Source organism: Oryzias latipes, chromosome 16 (genome assembly GCF_002234675.1).
Source record: "Oryzias latipes chromosome 16, ASM223467v1".
Classification (NCBI taxonomy): domain Eukaryota; kingdom Metazoa; phylum Chordata; class Actinopteri; order Beloniformes; family Adrianichthyidae; genus Oryzias; species Oryzias latipes.
In genome coordinates, this window is record NC_019874.2 from 18,092,131 (window position 1) to 18,112,018 (window position 19,888).

Here is a 19,888-nt window from a genome sequence, read left to right on the forward strand (position 1 = left end):
CTGATCACACCACTGCTGTGTGCTCTTAGTCCTAAAGGCAAAACCATCTGAAGGAATGGGTTTAAAAAAAAAAGTTTGTTTTTGCTTAGTTTTAAGGAAAAAACATTCACTTCTTTTCAATATGTTTGTCTTTAAAATGTTATTAAATGATTTATTTTTACATTTTTTTTTTACAATTAGATATTTAACTAAAGCATCAATTGTTATGGTAAAAACCATTCCAGTTTGCGCACGTAAACTCCCATTTAAATTCAGTTCTCACATAGTTTGGTCTGATCTGTGGTTTCTGAGCATACAAGTTTTTCACAGTATAGGTCTGGTGGTCGTCTGAGGGCCCCTTACATCTTTAACCTCAGTAAAGTACAGATGGAAATACGTGCTTTTAAAAAAAAAAAAGAAAAACGGACTGAGTGTGCTGTTTGTGCGTGAGAGAGAGCAAGTGCATGCAACATCTAAGATGCCATTTAAGGGAAAATAAGCTTTTTTTTTCACCCTAAAGAACCATGTGGCTACGTTGGGTTAATGAAGCGTAAGGCAGGTGGGGAAGGAGGTAATATTTTCTTGTTTCAGTTAAAACCACCAGCAGCAGAGCATCCACACTATGCCATTTCATGCTGATATTCATTCAGGGTGAGAACAACAGTTTGACTAAACTGTCAAACTGTCCATATCATTACAATTTTATCCAGTAACTGAGGTAAAGTGGACAAGAATTCATGACCACTGAGGTAAAGTAATCAGTGACTCTTTAAAAGTAATTTACCTAACATGGGTTTTAACAAACCCCTTAGCAAAAAGTAGCCTTTTTAAGTGTACTACAAGTATACTTAGTCTACACTAAAAGTGAATCAGTATTTGAAATGTACTTTTTATATAAGCTACTATATTGTAAACTTAAAATCTTCCAATTTAGCCTGAGGAAGTATTCACTTAGTAAACTTCCTACACTGCACATACATGGTCTATAGTATACTTGCTATACTTGTACTCAAGTATACTTAATAACCTATTGTAAAAGCTTTCTCAGTGGTCTTTTAATTATGATCATGCATTTTTTTTTTTGCCAAAATATGAAAAACATGTTTCGTTTTCTTTGACCGTTTGTGAAAAGCAGCAGTAGTTTATTAAAAAATTCACAGCTGAGTTGTGGGCTGAACTTTTGGTTCAGAGTAAGCCTGCCTCTGCTTCCTATTATCCCATTGAACGGAGCAGGGAGCCTGTGGCCCTGCTGGTTGTAGCTTATAAGTCACACCTACAAGCTTTCTCCCATTATATTTATCTTCTGCTCCTGAATTACAACGATTTGAATAAATAAATACTCAGACCTGCAATTTTAAGCTTAATTTTCTTAATATGTCCTCCATCATGAGAAAATAATATGCACTAAAACATGTTTTAGTAGCATGTTCTCAATTTTAGTCGAAGTGTGTCTTTTAGAAAATACATTTTAAGCATGCTACTTTTTGCTTCGGGACCTGATTAATCTACTTCACAGGTGAACTTCATTTTAATCAACATCTTTTATTGCTTTTCTGCATTTGAACAACTTTTTTTAGCTAAAACCTTTCAAACTACTAATGTTTCCTTTCAAGATGGCGGCGAGATCCCAGCATGCAACGTGGCTGGTCATATACACCTTTACATTTCCTTTAAAACACCAATTTTTACACAGTATTTTCACTATAAATATTGAAAAAAATTTCAAGTAGCCAGGTGTGAACAGTTTTTTGTTTAATTATTACAAAAAATAAACTTATAGTATATCTTTATTTTGCACCGTTGTCCAAGTCGTACACTAAAGAACTCGTAGATATTCCATAATAATGACAACAGCACTATCTTCGGTTAGTTTTGAAAATTTTGATTGCTAAGTCTACTGTTTGTCGATTAATGGTGTGGAAATTTGCAGCAGCAACAGGAGATTATATTTCTCAACTGAGCGCTTCAAAGCAAAACCCGATCCGATGATGTTACGTAACACTCGGTGACATAACACTCCAGGCTAGGCCGGTCCGCCGAGGGGGGGTTAGTCGTGCTGTGGCAACGGCCAGCCGGTCCAGCTGCACTCTCTGCGCTGTTGCCACGCGGGAGTCACTTCACATCCACACCTGCGGCGGTTTGGCCTCCTGTGGGCCGAGAGAGAGAAGGGGGTTCAGGAGGAGATGAAGGCCGAGCTCCGGGACCCGTAAGAACCGAGGCGAGATGGCAATGCACGTTTTCAAATGTCTGCGCCGGCCAGGGCGCTAGAACAGCGGCCAACAGGTGAGTCCTGCCGTGTGTGGATCAAATCAAACAGGTGTCAGAGTTTAGGAAAACAAAAACCAGCTGACTTCTGCACCTTTTGTGTTGGTGAGAGGGTGAGTGTGTAGCCATCCAGTGTTTTGACCAGAGAGTTATGGAATATGAGGATGCAGAACTGACTCCCACTGACGCCCCCAGCAAAAAAGGTATGTTTCTGCTAAATTCACTTTCATTTTAGGATGCTTTTATTTTCTCACTCCCCTTTTTCCTCCAGCCACTCCTTGCTCATCCATCCTTACCCCAGTAACCCCTTCATCCCTTTCACTGCTGTAAGGTGCTGTTAGTGGGTAAGAATGGCAGTAATCTTAAATAATCCACAGGGATTAGCTCTTACTTTTGCTGCTTTTTCTGGACGATGCTTTTCTATTCAAAGCTTTTTCCAGGCTATAATCAAAGCATTGCTGTCACGAGGGGATAAGACGGTTCGCCCTTCAGTCATGGAAACCTATTGCTCTCCTTTCCCACTATACTCCAGAGTCATGGCAACACTTAAACCGGCCACAGATAGTTTATCAGACGACCCCTAGGGTGTAATGTTGAGGACAAATTGGCAGGCCCAGAAACGCATAATCTCATCTGCAGCAAGGAAAACAAGAGACCATATTTGCACACGTCTACGACGTACCGAATTTCCTTTTCATCCTGAAACTACTTTGTGGTGATGTCATAACAAGCAAAAATCAGCTTAAATGCATCTTTTTATCGCACTTCAAAGCTTTTTTCCCCTGAAACGTTTAGATGCAGATCAGATTGAGACCTCTTTGTCTGTAGCCTCGATCTAGAACCACTTTCAAATTGAAAGTTTGTTAGAAAGCAACACAAATTACTCAGAAGCAATTATAAAGTAATTTCCTCTCTTCTAATTTACTCTGTTTTATTACAAAACACTTACTTTTATGTGATACAAACACTAGAGAAGAAAAAAGTGTAAAAGCTTTTTTAAATATGAGTCAAAGGATAGGATTTATGCAACTTTACATTTGTGCTAAAGGGGAATTTCATTTAAAGCCATAAAAACCTGCAATAATTGCTAAAGCAGAATAAAAACCACGGCTGCCACTGAGGTGCCCAAATGTTTGAAATGTCGGTTCATTGCAGAGCATCATTTGAGTGTGATACAGCAAGACATCAAACACCCACATATTTTCCTGTTTTTTTTTATTTTAATTTTTATTTACATGACATTTTAGATGAATTCGGTTGAGTTCATGTTCGTGTTGTCAGTGAGAAACGGCAACAATAGACAAACACTCATTCAAGGAGGACATGCTCTAGCTGTTCATCCCCGTGCTTGAGCCCTCTTTTTTTTGCGTAAAACAGATTAATGCGTCAGTATTTTTGAATGGCTCTTGCTGTCTAGCACGAGCTTGAACCGTGTGCCCATCAACCAAATAGGAAAGAGCATTTTAACAAGATTAAAGCTGCTTAAGGAGAAAGGAAATCTTAAAACTGGTCGCTAAGGGCTTTACGGCTTTAGAATAAAAGTGTATCAGCTTACCTATCATGTCTTGAAACCGCTTTGTTAAGGTCACAGATTCAATGAGAATATTCTTTAGCTGCTGAGCTTTTCCCCACCTTTTTGTTTGAGTGATGAGTGTCTCTGCTTGAGCGACTACTGTGGGTGTCTTCACGCTTTTCTTAAATGCTACAGTCTTTGTGTCACAAAACAAAAATAAATTAAAGACCTAGTGGGTTTACATTGGCTGTACTATTTCTATTCACTCTGGATTTAAGTTTGCATCCCCGCATTGGTTGTTGCATTCGTGACACTCTGGAGCATCACTCGTCTCTGCAAATATTCCGAAGCGCGATTTAAAAAAAAAAAAGTTTCTTTTTAGTTTGTACAGAACAAATCATTTCGGCATAAAATGAAACTCGCGCTCTCTTAAAAGTAGCATTTACGTGTTTAAAGGAGTACATTTTCCACTGCAGTGAAACTTTCAACTCACCTTTTATTTGTCCTCTTGTTAGTCTCTGACCCAAAAACAGACTTTTTTGCTGAGAAAATGAAAAGTTTTCACACTTGTCGACAGTGTTGGATAATTTGCATATAAAAGGTTTTTTTTTGTGTCTTTTTTTAGATCATATCTAAACTGAGTCAGACATAAAGGCTCCATAAGCGGATACTGCTCCACCAGAGTCTACTCTACTTTTGACTTATTTTTTTTATTTTTTTTGGCCAATATTTGTTTTTAATGTAATATTTTTCAAAATAAAATGTAAAAAATTGAACGTGACAAATCCGAACTTCCTTCATGTTTTATTATTCACTGTAAATACCTTTTTTTCATTCTAGCAGTTTCACTTTTTTTTTGTTTGAGTGTTTTGGCAAAGTTTTTGGTCGAGGTTGTTATGTAATGGAGCAACTGTGACTTCAGCAGCCAGCTTAGATGTTGGCAATTTTGACAGATTCTTTATGTGCATCTGCACACATGATTGAAATGTGTTTTGCTAAATATGCTGTGCCACAGTTACTGTATGGGTGTTTTATTATTATTTTTTACATCTCAGCTCAATCATAACAGCTTAATTAGTATTGATAAAAAATGCGTTTTGAAAGCATAAATGAGCCTTTTAAAAGGAGACAATGAGCGTCTCCTTAATGGAACCACACAGGTGACATGTTTGTGTTCTTGTTCAACACAGAAAAGGATGTTTTCAGTCTAAGAAAACCTACTAAAATCCCTCCTTTCGATGTCAAAAAAAGATTCTTGTCCTCCAATTCAACTGAACGGTATTACTTAAAACACCTTTTAAGTTATTTCTGATGCACCTTAGCATTTTCCGTGCACGCACTGCTCTGCTTTCATTCCATACTTTGTGCTTATGAAGCAAAACTGATTTGATGAGGGCAGGGGAACAGAGGAAACCACAGAGGACTTGAACTAGCGCCAGACAAAAGGACGGCTAACGCTACGCCTTCCATTGATACTTATCTGCTGTTGCCTTTAAACGCAGCGAGCTGTCCCCCTCTCTTTTTCTTTCTCTCACGCACACGCAACTCCAGAAATAAACCCGCTGGGTTCTAAACTGACCCCGTCTCTCCACTGACCACAACTCAGTCTCTCAAAACTGTGGTCAAACAGGCAGACGCACACAAAAACAAGGGAGCAATTGCTTCACACACACACACACCCACGTTCCTCTGTCGTTCTCTGCGGGGTGTAGGAAGCGTCGCACAAACATATGAGATAAGCACATGTGTACAGAAGAATCCCCCACTTTAGCACCTCTTCTACTGTAGTGCTTTTATCTGCCTTGTTTATGTACCCCCCAAAAAACTGGAAATTTATGAGTCAGCACTCAGTATTTTCCACACTTTCATTGTTGTCTGAGATCCCTTTTGTCGCATTTTATGAATCATGTTTTTATATTTGTGCGATATATGATGGGGGGCTGTTGTCTTTTAAGCATTTGGTACTAATCAGTGATAAAACAATAAAACGTTTTTTAAAAATCATTAAAAATGTAATGAAGGCATTAAAGGATTGGAAAAAAGTGCTCATATGAGTTTGGTTTGTTCCTGCTGCAGGAGGCTGTTTGTCCAAGAAGACCCATTTGAGTAAGTTGGTTGTGTGTGTGCACGTGCCGTTTATGACATGGTGTGTGTTTGTGCTAGATATTTGTGCCTGCACTGTGGTTATTGGTACATGACATGCAATGCTGCACCTGCATGTGCACGTTCATGCAGACAGTTGTGCTGCTGAGGCGGGATCATTAGCAAAACTTGGAGAGTGTTGTGTGTGTGCTGCACCTGTGCTGCCCCGATCTGTCTCCGTCGCACACACATACCCAAACGCACACACACACACACACACACACCAGTTAACTTTGGCATCTGAATGCAGATGCCAGCGATACAATCGTGTCTTTTTTTAACTTTTTTTGGTTTAACACTTTTTGCCACAACCATAGCACACCTGGTTATTTTATCAAGTGTGGAGAAGATGCTGCATAAAACACAGCGCTGAAGCAAAGCGATCACAAGTTCAGTCAGAAATGACTGTGAGGAACTTAATATGGAAAAAAAGTTCTGAAATGTTGGGGTCTCTGTCAGCATTGCCTACTTTAACTCCTCATTTGAAGGCATAATTCAGGGAGTCTATTAAGAAGGATTATGCTTTGTGGGACAAAATAAGTGACTTATTTGTGCCTTTGCTTAAATGAATTCTTCTTTGTGGCGACTTTGAAGATAAATATATTACGTAGAAAGAATCTGAAGAATTCAAAAATACCTTGAATTTCGTAACATTGGATAAGAGTGCAAAAGTTAAAAAAAAGAAAAAAATAACCAACTACTCACCCCAAATTTATCAGCTGCAAGAATCCACCAGTCTTTACTTCTGACCTGAACAGACTATTTTCATTTTTCAAGATCTGCTGTCACAAAAAAGTCAAATAATTTGAAAAGCAATAATTCAACAAAACAATCTACAATATGAGCGAAAGAGGGAGAGAAACCACTGAAAAAGATGATAATCTAATGATCGAAGGATCCAATCTTGTGTTGTGCTGAATTACCAAGATAAGAAGCAAACTCTAGACTGAAGCCTCCAGTACTTCCTAAAGCCTTCATGTTTTCCCTACATCTGCTTACTGCTTCACTTTAAGCTCTCACAGAGACTCTTATAAAGTCACTATTTTTGGGTCTAATGTGTGATAAATACAGAAGGATTGATGACAATAGAAGTATGAAGGTTAAAAAAGTACCTTTCGAAAAAAAAGAAAAAGAACAGACGGGGGAGAGTCCCCCCCCTTTGTCTTTCTTCTTGTCACACACATGCACGCAAACTTGCTAGCAAGGGAGGTGAGGCGGTGACTGTCACTCAAAACTCTGAATATCGACACTGGAGCAGCAGAGATCACCTGAAGCAGCGTTCTGAAGGACCAACGGCCAAAGGAGCTAAATTCACAGAAACTCAACGAAGTGATAGACTGTTAGACAAAGTGAGAGAAAAACCGAGTTTGTGAAAGTGGAACAAAGATCTGACACAAGTGGAGGAGTGAGGATGATGCGAGGTAGGGATGAAGTCCTTAAGTGTGTGTGTGTGTGTGAGTGTGTAGGCTGAGCAACAAGCGTTGTTTTATCAGCTAAATCTATTGCTGTTGGGTTTGTTGTTTCCCATGCAGTCTATGGATTTTTCTTGACATCCTTTGGTCTCAGAAGCAGTAGATTTGTCTGCTTTTATTTCAAAGACTTTATTACACCATGATAACAAATATTCAACTTTTTTTTTTAGTGTTACCTGTGCTAAGAATAAAAAAACAACAACACATGTTAAAAGGGGGTTTAAATTTCACTATGAGTTTTGTTCAGAAACAGTCTAAATGTAAAGCAAAAGTACCGGATGAAAACAGATTGATCTCTTTCGGGTCTGGCCAGAGTTCTGGTTGATGTGTTTCAGTTCTATGTTTTGGTTGCATGACTCAATTTTCAGCTCCTTTTGATGAATTTAAGTTTTGAATCATGTCTCACATTTGTCTACCTTCCGTCACTCCCACATATACGGCGCACCGCAGGTATTGCACTGGGCACATTTTTACGGTGTAGGAAGTAGTGCTTGAATTAAAGTCATTTGCAAAACCCACATTTCTTCTGTAAACTTTTGCGCTCACGTATTTTGGGGAGTATTTAAAGCACTTTTTAAAGTAAAGAACAAACAAAAGTGATCCAATTGGCTTTGCTATACATTTTTTGGTCCACCCAGCCCCTTAACACTGCACTGTATCCATTCATCAACCACTTGGATTGAGCCAGTTGGGTGGAAGCAGAAGGGAAGTGAATTTGGAAAGAGAGAAAAAAAATCCCAAATCAAACGGTTTACACATGTTGTTGGTGCAACATGCAAACACACACCCGTACAAACTGATGCATCTCTTTGCACCTGCTTTTCAGAGGAGGCCTAGATGTAGCCTATCTTTATTCCGCAGCCGCAATGTGGGAACTGCAAATGGTAAGGAGAGGAGAGCAAGTAGCATCTGATGAAGATGTTATTTAATATATTTTGTCCTCATCACCACAGACAGGAGTTTTCTCCATATTGCTTTATCCGCTGTGCTCGGAGGATCACTTATCTTAACTCTGCTCCTTTACCAGAAAGGATTTCCTTGTTCCTCAGTGTGCGCAAACATGCTCAGCACTTCCAAAGCAGCAGAAGCACTTGGCTTTAGATCAAAGGAAACATCAAAATCACAAGTGACACATCTCCTCCCCAATATATGGTAACTGAAACGCAGCAGTTGAGCTGATTCATTCACTCTGCTGTCAAAATGTTACCTCGGTTTAACACCTCCAAACTAAAAAAAAAAGAAACATTTCAAAGATTAATATGGTAAATTCTGTGCCATTTAAGCTTCAGATTAGCCATAGAAGTTCCTTTAGGTCTCAATCGTCTGTAGTGTTGTTTTTCCCCCTGGGCTTTTAAGTTTTCTTCAAAAATTCTTCCAATAAAACTCTAGTTTCATACAATCCCAATGGCTATAGTTGGATCTGAACTCAAAAAGGGACACGAATATGAGAGCCCAGCAGTGGCTGCACTTCTTCAAGGTGCTCAGAAGGAGAAACTCCTGGTGACGTTGTACAGAGAACGCAGCACAACATGGTACGCAGGGAGATCGGCCGCAGACAGGAGAAGCTCCCGCCAACTCAGCACAGCTTGAACACATGATCAGGGACTCCTTTCATCCCAACAACCACCTGTTTGAGCTGTTACCCACTACACGGCCCCCCCGGAAAGACACTTCCCCAGCCTAATATTCACGTTAATGATTCAAATCAAATCAGAACATTAAAGTACGAAAAAAGCAAAAATGAAAAAGAAGATATTGTGTAAACTCTATTTGTTCTTTACACAATCCAGTCTGCACCAATAGTGCTGTTTTTCTAGTTCATTTTGCACATTTCATTGTTTTTCTTTTCACTTTAGATGTGCATGGATATCCTGTATTATGTGTGAATGTATATGCGTTTTTAAATTATTGAGGAACAGCTCGGTACATTTTAGAATCACAAATTCCAAATCCTAACATTAAATCCCATTCTAGCCTTTATTTTACTGTCTTTTATTAGGAGAATTCTATTTCCCAAACATTACATTTTAATTTTTTTGTTTTCTACAGTTTAAAGTAATTTCCGTACAACAATTAACAATTTCTAATAATTTAGAGCCTCCAAATGTTTGTTTTTGTTGGAAAACAAATGAATCCTTGCATTCCTCAGTTTTTTCCCTAAAAATATATATTTCTTAAATTGAAAAAATGAAACTTTTAATTCCAATGGCACAATCTTTAAATAAAAGCATTTCTCTTAGCAATTAAGTAAGACTTTTGATTAATTTCTAATGAAACAGAGGCTGTTATGATGAAAAAAATCTGTTGCTTCTAATCTACCCAAAACTATTGAATATGAATTGATTTCTACATTTAATATTCTAAGAAATGTATGGAGAAAGAAAATGAAATATTAGGACAGAAAATCTGAATATTGATAAAGAAAATATTGTAAACCACTTATTGAATGTTAAATCCTAATTGATTTTGAATCTAGAAAAAAAGTTCTGTGAGTGACTGTTTTTGTGTAGATGTTATTCATGTATACAAAGGACTTTGTGCAGACTTGTTTGCGTGTACATCAGTTGTAAGCTTCCGTCAAAGGAAAGTTGAGGTTTTCTGTCTGTTTACAGTGCAAAGAACAGACTGCTGACAAGTGGATTTCAGGCACGTTGAGTCCAGAATGGTTCAATAAATATAAATTGTTTATCTACCCTCCAAACGCTCAGTAATAAATGCACAGACACAGTCTGGACTTTATTTTGTAAAAAAATAAAATGATTTATACCAAGTAATCAATCTATGTTTCAGTAATTATATTCGATTTTGATTTAAGTCTGCCCTTTTAAGAAAAAAATATCATCTTTGTTCATCGCAGTAGAATTTCTCACAAATAATTAAATTGATCCTTTTTTATTAGAATTTAATTAGCCAGTGGATTGTTCTGTGGCATTAGGGCAATTTCGATCAGTTTTTTGTGCACAAACATGTTAAACAATAAACTTTAAAATTACAATGTGCTGCAACAAACATTGCACAATGGCGATTGCTTGTAATAGAGGGGGCTACTGTGGGCGGGCATCCGCAAAATCAAGATATAAAAAGTTGATCCAGTTTCCGTGCCGTCTTTTATCTTCACATTTCACATTAAAACAGTCCTATTCAATAACCAAACTATGGAGGATAGTTTAGAAAGAGTTCCCCTCCTAAAACACACACCACCATTTCAGGCCCTGCAAGTGCGCAGTTACATCTGGAAACATTGTGCAAATGAAAACATGTAAGAAAATCTGAAACGTAACATTTATATTTTTATAATTTTAGCATAATAAAAGTATTTAAAGAACAGTATTTACATCTATTTATTTTAAGGCTAAAGTTACTAAATAATTGATCTTTCTAAATGGCCACAGAAAGATTATCAGACCATCTCTGAGTTGCACAGTCTTGGCATCCTTTGCATGCAGAAGCGTGGGAGGCAGCACTCTTTTGCTTTCAGTGACAAATCAGAACCTTTTTTTTTTATCACAAATCTACTGTACTCAAACCTCTCCATCTTTACCATGTAGAGCATGACTAAAGCACCGTTTTACAGTATTTATTTGACTGAACAGGTTGGTTAGCCCCAATTATCTCAGTATGCCACTGCAGTCTGCTTCAGTAAATCTCACTGAAACAATTTGGGGGGGGGGTGCCACAGAATGTCAAAAAAAGGTGGTCTTTCAGGGCAAGTTGGAAAACAAGTTGACTTTCAAATCTATGAATTACCCTCAAAATTAATGGTAAAAACCTGCTGAATTTGGTAAAGTATTTATCTACATCCACCATCCAAATCCTACAAGATTGCAAAGGATTAACAGCTCTCGTATGTGTGCAGTTATATTTTTAAAGTCATGAAAGTCCAACTTAGTTGAAAAAGAAATGTATTCAAATTAGTATAAACGCTGTCATTGTGGTTTTGTTGCTCACAGAAAGTTTTTAAAGACCCACTTTGATGAAAACCATGTTTTTGGTGTTTTTAATATGTTCTTGCTGCATTTTCTGATGACAGAGGACATATATAAAGTAAATTAAGCTTAAAATTGCATTTCTGAGTTTTTCTTTATTCAAATTGCTGTGAATCAGGAACCAAAAAATTGCTGTTGGAAAAGAGCGTATTTGTGCCATAGAAAAGAGTCCACAAGTCCCCTTCTCCGTGACAAGGTCCATGCACGCGTTTATTTTAGTTTTCTTTGCATCTGGCTCAAAACCGTGTGACTGGATAGCTCTAATATTGCTCCCTGGTAATTTCAGGTTGGGGTTGTGAGGGCTGTAAGCCAGCAAGAGAGCAAGTAAACAGAGAGCTCTCAGCAAAGAGAAGGGTAGCTGGGTTGCTCCACACCAACAGTCCCGCATACAACTCTGAAGTCAATTTCTAACGAACTACTGCTGCTCTGCAGAAACGACATCCTAGAATACCAGACAGGTTTTTTGATTTGGGCTAAAAACACCGTAATCACAATTAAAAGACCACTGGAAAGACTTAGTTTAAACAAAAATAATTGGAGTGGTACTTAAAGTACTGTAGACTACATGTTAGCAGAATGAAATGCAACACGGTGCCCACTTCAAAAATTGCTTAAAATGGATCAGCTTTAGATTTTTTTGTCTTATACGACTATAAAAGACAGAAATTAGCTTTTTGTTGGTGTAGAGGATAAAATATGGTCATTTCCAAACTACCCCCACTTACTGACATTTATTTTGACATACAAAGTGTAAAATAAAATAAAATCCACTTTATGTTTTTTTTAAATTAAATATTAAATATATATTTTAAACATTAGACATGTCATTTCCAATCTGAACATCACATTTCTAATATAAAAAAAGGTCACTTTCACCTCGACTGCAGCACATTCACACACAGTCAGTCAGATTTACCCCAAAAAAAAGTCACAGATGGAGGAGGTAAAGGTGGTGTGGTGGTTATATCTTAACATCTCTCATAAACCCACACGCACCAGAAGTTGATGAATTTGATAGGTTTTTGCCTGTGGGCAGATATAACAAGATGAGACCAAAATGGCCTTAACTGCTTCTTATCCGTACTTGCAGACTTTTAACTGCAGGTTGTATATTTAAGAAGAAGAAAAAAGATTGGAAGTGCAGCATTTTGCTGTCGAAAAAGCTGCTGGGTGTCCGTTTTGAGGAGGTGAGAAGTGGTATGAAGTAATGGGGAGACATTGTGTCCGATCACTTTCCGTGGGAGCAGTGAGACGTTGTGGGTTTTAGTGGACTTCTTGTTGTAAAATGGCAAAAATCACCAAAAAAAGTCTAAAACTACTACAAAAAACCTCAAAGCACTGACCTCTCCGACCTGTATGGCGGCAAAAGCTCCTTACCCCTCCAATATGCTTTCCTGAAATGTTCCCGTTGGGTGGTTTAGTCCATTTTCCAGATGCGAATTCAGTAGCTTAATTGGTGGCATTTCGAACCCGTGTGTTGGTAAAGCCTGAGTCATCGCTCAGCTCGGACTTTAACTGTTCACTCTCTGTCAAACTACACTTGTTTCCGCCCTGCGTTTGTGCATTATTTAATTTCACGCCGCCGGTTCTTTCATATGATCCCTGTGGCTCCAAATAAAGAGGGCACACACTGACACACTAACACACACTTGCTGACACAGTTATGCACGGAAATGCAAACACTACTGTACATAAGCAACATCATTACGCAGGCACAGGAGGACATCGCACCATCAATGGAAGGAATAGAGGAGATCAAATGACTGCAGAGGGGAAGGTCCGCCGGATTCCAGCATGCACTAGGGTCGGATGTCTTCCCCACGTGAGGAAATGATGTGTTACCTGGAAAGGTGTTCAACATTTGTCCCTGCTTTTGACTGCGAGAAAAATTGTCAATAAGCAAAAGATCAGGGGTGAGATGTGGGGGGGGAAGAGGTGAAAGGGGGATGGCCATTACTGGCAGTGATCAAAAGAGAGTGAATTACTGGCAGTTGTGTCCTTTATGAGGCAGATAGAGAAGAATCAGAAAGTAAAGAAATGACATTAAAGGCTCACAGTCAGAATGAAAGAGAAGCCCGGCTACCACTTGAAAGAGCCCTGAGGTTAACACTTTTCTATTATTCGCCCATCTCCATTTGCAAATATTCCATGTCCTCACACAACTCTTCTTTTTATTTCACTTGAAGTTATTTTGTTCATTGTTATTAAAGCACAGAGGTACCGGGGAGGAAAATACCTTTGGTTGATCGTGGTCACACAAACGCTGATAGATGTTGGAGGGGAAGTACAGCCTAAAACAGACACCGTCAACGTGGGAATAACTCACAAGTCTCTAATTAGAGTTAAAAAAAACAAGGTGATCTGTGATGCCACAGATTTTTCACAAGTTTTTCTTTTATTTTTTTCTAATTTTATATGACTGTGAGATAACTGCATCCCAGTTTGCATCAATAATTTTATTTCTTTTTCCATCTGATTGCAAATCTAACATTGCCTCCTGTGCTTTGTGTGTCTTTTTAGCCCAGATTGAAGTTATCCCGTGCAAGATTTGTGGTGATAAGTCTTCTGGAGTCCATTATGGAGTCATCACCTGTGAAGGCTGCAAGGTGAGACGCTGCCCCTTCTTCACCTTTAGAGCTCAATGCTTCTAACATGAGATCTTTATTTTCATAAAGATGCACAGTATATCACAGTTTCCCAACTGAGATGCAGTGACCTCAGAGTACTGATTGGTTGAGCTTTTTGAGGTTCCTCAAATGAAATAACAGATATGTTATTTCATTTGTATTGTATCACAAGCAGTTAGAAAAGAAAATAGTTTCCTGTTTCTTAAGTGGTTTTGTTATAACTTTTACTTTTTTAATCATAGGTTAATTGATTACTCTAAATTGTATATAGGTGTGAATGTAAGTGTGTATGGCTGTCCAAGATGTCCCCTGCCTTCGCCCACGAGTGGCAGGGATAGGCTCCAGCAGCCCCGTGACCCCGAAAGGGACAAAACGGGTTTAGAAGATGAATGATGAATGATGAATAATTGAATAATCTGTGTGTTATCTCAACTATGCAAACATAAATGTAAATACAGGCTTGTCAAACAAATGTCCCGTGGTCTTCGTCATATTAACGTATTTTAACTGATGTAAGACAGGCTACCTAGCAGGTTCCATTTTTCTAAGATTATCAAAAATTTAATTTTAAATGAGGGCTTCATGGTGGAGTAGTGGTTAGAGCTTTTGCCCTGGTTCCAATCCTGACAGGAATCTTTCTGTGTGGAGTTTGTGTGTTCTCCCTGTGCATGCGTGGGTTTCCTCCGGGCTCAGAAAAATGCTTTATGGGTCAGTTGGTGTTTCTAAATTGTCCTGAGGGGTGACTGTGAGAGTGTGGCCCTGCAACAGACTGTCACCTGTTCAGGGTGTACCAGCGTTAGCTGGGTTGGCTCCAGCAGCCCTGTAATCTCAAAAGGGATTCAGCGGTTTGAGAAGATAGATAGATGGATCATTATATATGACATTTTCACTAGAAATTAGCTAAATAAATATGAAAAATGAAATAGCTTGTAATAGGTAAGTGAATATGCCAATATATTATTCAGTTAGCAGATCTATTTGCTAATTTTTGCTGAAGATTTACTGTATTTAGGAGTTTTGCTGCATTCAGATGCCAAAGTTCTGTTTGAAATTTGAGTTCATTTTGTCATTTTGTGTTTGTTTTTGTTTTTTAGTTGAAATGTAACAAGTGTTTTTTTTCTCTCTCAGGGATTTTTCCGGCGCAGTCAAATGCCCACTGTGTCGTATTCCTGCTCCAGACAAAGTAACTGCCAGATCGATCGGGCCAGCCGCAACCGCTGCCAGCACTGCCGCCTGCAGAAGTGTTTGGCGCAAGGCATGAGCAGAGACGGTGAGGCCAGGCAGATCCGCACCACACCACAAACCCATCCTTTCCTTTTTTCATGAAGCATTTTCCAACTGTCTTTTTTTTTCCCCCCTTCATTGTCCAGCGGTGAAGTTTGGGCGGATGTCCAAGCGGCAGCGGGACTCTCTGATCGCAGAGGTGGAGAGGCACCGACAGCAGCAAAGGCAGCAGCAGCAGCTTCAGGGAGACAACCAGGCTGTGCTGTCCTACCCCACCAAGAACCGTCAGGACCGCTCCCCGCAGCTTCTCCAGCCCATAGGCACGGCCTACCCCTACGCTGGAGACCCGGACCTGCTGCCCTACGCCTCTGACGTCCACCCTTACCTCGTGTGCTCTCCCAGCGACTCCCAGGTTTCTGGAATGATCTACCGAAGCAGCGACGTATCTCCTATATCAAGATCACATGAGAGGGGGAACAACAGCGGACACTCTGATGTTAGAGGTGAGGTGCTGGCGTGTGGGCACTTTTCTTCATCCTGATCTCATCCTTGATTAATGTATTTTTTCCTGCCAGGATTTGACTCCAGACATCAATGCCATGATCTGATGGCTATTCATTGCTACAACGCTCCAGAGGATACTTATGCTTTCTACCCTCATTCTGTGCGAAACATCGGTGAGACATCTGCACACGTCGGCAAATCAGCTAATTCAATGTTGCCCTTCTAATGCTTTTAAATGCCTTTGCTTTCCTCAGAGGATCTGTGTGCCAGCATTGTGCGTTCCCACAGAGAGACCAGCCAGCACAGACTGGAGGAGCTGCAAGCTCTCCGATGGAAGCTGTTCAGCAGGGAGGAGATCCAAGCATACCAGAGCAAGGCGAGTAATCCCAGCTGAACTACCGTTTCCTCCTCTGTGTCGTTGTTTCCCCGCTTCTCAGGCCTTCTCTGGTGCGATTTAGGCAGTCTCAAAACAAAAGACGCCATTTCGCAGGCCTTGAGGTTGACTGTTTGATGAGTCAGACAGAAAACTGAAAACGTCTTTTATCATTTTCCCTTTCCTACCTCTTTGATTGCCTATGCGGTGAATGGAGGTGTGTTTAGGGGACTTAAAACACCCAAGTTGGGGCATTAATCATCAGCTTATGTAAGATGAATAAAACACCTTGAGTGTGTCTTGAATGTTGCAGAAAAGCCTTTTAAGAAGAGAAAACTAAAGACTGTGTCATTGTTGTTTTTTTTTCTTCTCCCTGCTTTTGCAGTCTGTGGATGAAATGTGGCAGCACTGTGCCATACGGCTCACTGACGCTGTGCAGTACGTGGTGGAGTTTGCAAAGCACATCCCAGGCTTCCGTATGCTGAGCCAGAACGACCAAATCGCTCTCTTGAAGACAGGTGCTGGCCAGCTTCCCCTTTAATCACTCGTCTTGTTCTTTTCTTTCTTAACTCTTCTTCTTCTCCTCCTTTAGGCTCCCTGGAGGTGGTTCTGGTCAGGATGAGTCGCTTCTTTAACACAGAGAACAACACTGTGTTCTTTGATGGGAAGTTTGCTGGATCTGAAGTCTTCAAATCCTTGGGTGAGAATTTTGCCACTTAGCTAGACTCTTCTAATGAGTGACCACTCGTTTTTTGTTGTGTTAAATTTGCTGTCTCCTTTCAGGCTGTGGAGATTTGATCGAGGCTGTGTTTGACTTCGCTTATGGCATGTGTGCTTTAAAGCTCACCGAACAGCAGATTGCCCTTTTCAGCGCACTGGTGCTGATCAATGCAGGTAAAATGTTCATAGATGTTTTCGTTTCTCGTTCTCCGGGATTCATTTAGAAGCTTCTTCTGACCTACATTGTTTGTGGCTGCAAAATAAAAACACTCATGCTACGTTCACACTGCTTTTGGCAATGGGCGCTTAAGCGACCACTAATCAAAAGTTTATGTAAACGCGAAATGTGCGTTTCGGGCTTCTGCGTTCAAAACCCCGGTGTTCACATATTACTACGCACTGCTATGACCATTTTTGGGTTCCACATACAAAACGTACCTTTAAATGCTCCATGCAACTTGAAGTAGTTGTACTTCGACCAATCAGAGGCTATGATTTGGTAGAGACGTATGGATTGGTGGGGTCCTTTTTCATTCACAGAAGGGCCAACTGTTTGAAATTTGATCATGGAGGAGAAATCAATGATTGCGGTTTGTACCCGGCTAGAATTATATGACACCAAGTCTTTCATACACCAGAATAGACCTTTGGAAAAAAAAAATGCTGAAGTAAGATTGACGAGATTTGCACCGCTTCGAGATTTTGCACCAAGCCTCTTCCAACTGTTGGTGGGGGACATGTGCTAGTATCGGGTGGCCGCAGACTAAATGTGTGTTCAAGAATGCCCAATCTTGAGTGCGCGCCACAAGCCTGGTGTGTACATAGATTCCTAGTTGGAGGACATCATCCAAATCTGCTGTCACTGCTCACAGCGGCACTAAGTGGGTGGATGAGTTACATGAGCATCTACACAGATGAGGAGGAGTAACCTCAGATTATAAAACAAACATTTTGGACACTACATAAAAGTGTGCAGAAGAATTTGCTCTGGGGCAGATTTGCACCTGTTTTATGCACAAACACTCTGTAACAGACTTGTGGAAAGTGGAAACCAGAGAAGGTGCACGCACTTGATGCACCTGTACGTCCGATTTAGTATAACAAGTAAATGTCTGAACTGTGGGAGGAAACCCACAGTGGTGAAGAGGAAACATTAAAACTCCACTGCTTTAACCTAGATCTTTCACACTTTGATCAAATTTGAGAAAGTCCGAAGTAAAAATAAAACATTTAACTAATCACTTTTCATTATTTGTGGGGTTTTCTTTTTGCAGACCGCCCATGCCTGGAGGACAGAGGCAGAGTTCAACGTGTGCAAAGAAGTGTGGAGCTGGGACTCACACACATTTTACACAGAGACAACCAGGAAAATCTGATGCACAAGGTACACCTCAACCTATTTGAAATAAAAAAATAAAATAAAGTGTGCACTCTAGAGTTTTAAATTGTTGGGCTGAATGTGTCTGTGGTTCCTGCAGCTGTACCAGAGGATGGCGGTGTTGCGCTCGCTGTGCAGTCTGCACATGGAGAAGCTGCACTGGTTCAGTCAGCGGTATCCCCTCACGGCTCACTCTCTGTTTCCTCCACTCTACAAGGAGCTGTTTGTATCAGAGGCAGAGCTGCTGCCTGTGACCCCACATTGATCCCCCGCAGACAACAACAATCGCAAGCACACAAGAGTGCAGGCGTGTCGTAACTCTCAACTTTCCAGCTAAATCTATTTTTCTAATGAAGAAAGATACATTTAAAAAAAGCACAGCAATCCAAATATATATTTTAGTTGATTATGTCAAGCAGAAATATTTTGATAGCTAGGACATGATTATTTCAGGGAAACAGCCATTTTGATGTTTTGTGAGGATGCATTTTTATCTCAGGATGTATTTTTGTGATTCTGTTGGTCGTAGCTGTCGCCTATCTCGGGGATTTCGTACACAGCTATTCAAAGAAGCAGGATGAAGGTCAGCAACAGTTGAGATTTTGCAGTTACTGCCCCAAAAGTCCAAAAATGTTGACTGAAAAAAACATTTTTATTTTTGTGACAATCTGGGGGAAAAAAGAAGCAAACCGAGTTTCATACTGTTTGTGGTAAAAAAATAAATCAATAAAGTTAGTGCATTGCAACGGACGCTAAAAACTGATTTCAAACAACAGATTTTCTCAGTTTTCTCCTCATTCATTCATACTAATTACAGCTGCATTTTAACACGAATATCTTGTGCTTTGTTTCTTCTTAAGAAGCATCTTTCTCAGCTGATTTCCATTAAATGTGCATCAACGTTTGGCAGCAGCATTGCAATAAACACAACACAAATCTAACCTCAGTAAACTTCAGGGACGAAGGCTTTAGTGGCAGCAAACATGCTTCTTTGTTTCTGTGTCTTTGGAGGCGTCTTTTTCTCCTGGCTGGTGTCACAGACCGCGCAAAAAGATTCCCGTGAGATGCAAAACTACTCAAATATTCCCTTTTTTATGTACTTTTCTCCATCAAATGTAGGCGCTTTGTTGATTTCTCATGCTGAAATACTGTCGATTTCTTTTCCTTTCTGTTTTTTTTTTTTGCCTCCAACTGTTCTGTTTTGGTTTTACTTGCATATCATTGAGTGAAATTGAAGAAAGCTGAGGTTTTCAGCATTAAATACTGTCTGTCTTAATTTAGTTAACTCTGTGACTTGAACAAACTATCTCAATTCTTTGTTTTACTCTTGAATAAAGGCTGTGACGCCAAACAAATGTATTTGACTTTTTTTTAGGAGAAACTGCTTAAACATTTTGCATTATTGTGCAAACGAGATGAAAAACTTGAGTGTTATATAAAAATTAAAAATAAAGTCATTAATAAGGCAATAAATATTACACAATTTCAGGACTGCTGTCTATGTACCTCTAAAGGGATGACAAATTTCACTGGATATCAAATGGGGTGCTGCAAAAATGCAACTGACGCACAGGAAATGTGGTTGACTGTGGCAGCGGTCTGTAGAAATGTGTTGTCAGGTTGTCACACTTGCTCACCTAGTTAAGCGGAAGCAGAATCTGAAACTCAGCAGTACGTGGCTAATTGATTCCTCGAAGAAACAACC

General features: G+C 39.7%; 1 protein-coding gene across 5 annotated transcripts; it reads left to right on the plus strand.

The window, feature by feature from the left end:
• Positions 1-1,836: 1,836 nt before the first annotated feature.
• LOC101172927 (nuclear receptor ROR-alpha) lies at positions 1,837-19,538 on the plus strand. Of its 5 annotated transcripts, none has more exons than XM_011485266.3 (13): positions 1,845-2,262; positions 2,355-2,447; positions 5,834-5,863; positions 13,878-13,963; positions 15,113-15,254; positions 15,355-15,711; positions 15,784-15,885; positions 15,967-16,088; positions 16,471-16,603; positions 16,678-16,785; positions 16,869-16,979; positions 18,080-18,189; positions 18,284-19,538. In XM_011485266.3, exons 1-13 carry the CDS (start codon positions 2,223-2,225, stop codon positions 18,446-18,448), a joined length of 1,599 nt encoding a protein of 532 aa, XP_011483568.1. In that variant the 5' UTR covers positions 1,845-2,222; the 3' UTR covers positions 18,449-19,538. The 5 variants fall into 5 exon arrangements, with proteins under 5 accessions (XP_020565863.1, XP_004078181.2, XP_011483568.1 ...); XM_020710203.2 differs by having other exon boundaries at positions 1,847-2,262; positions 2,345-2,447; XM_020710204.2 differs by lacking the exon at positions 16,869-16,979 and having other exon boundaries at positions 1,837-2,262.
• Positions 19,539-19,888: the final 350 nt, after the last annotated feature.

What these genes read in the sequence shown, in the direction of transcription:
- LOC101172927 (XM_011485266.3), top strand. Translation starts at nt 2,223, where the DNA reads ATGTCTGCGCCGGCCAGGGCGCTAGAACAGCGGCCAACAG. An exon ending in TCCAAGCATACCAGAGCAAG is followed by an intron (nt 16,089 to 16,470) that starts GCGAGTAATCCC and finishes CTGCTTTTGCAG; the next exon opens with TCTGTGGATGAAATGTGGCA. An exon ending in TGAAGTCTTCAAATCCTTGG is followed by an intron (nt 16,786 to 16,868) that starts GTGAGAATTTTG and finishes GTCTCCTTTCAG; the next exon opens with GCTGTGGAGATTTGATCGAG.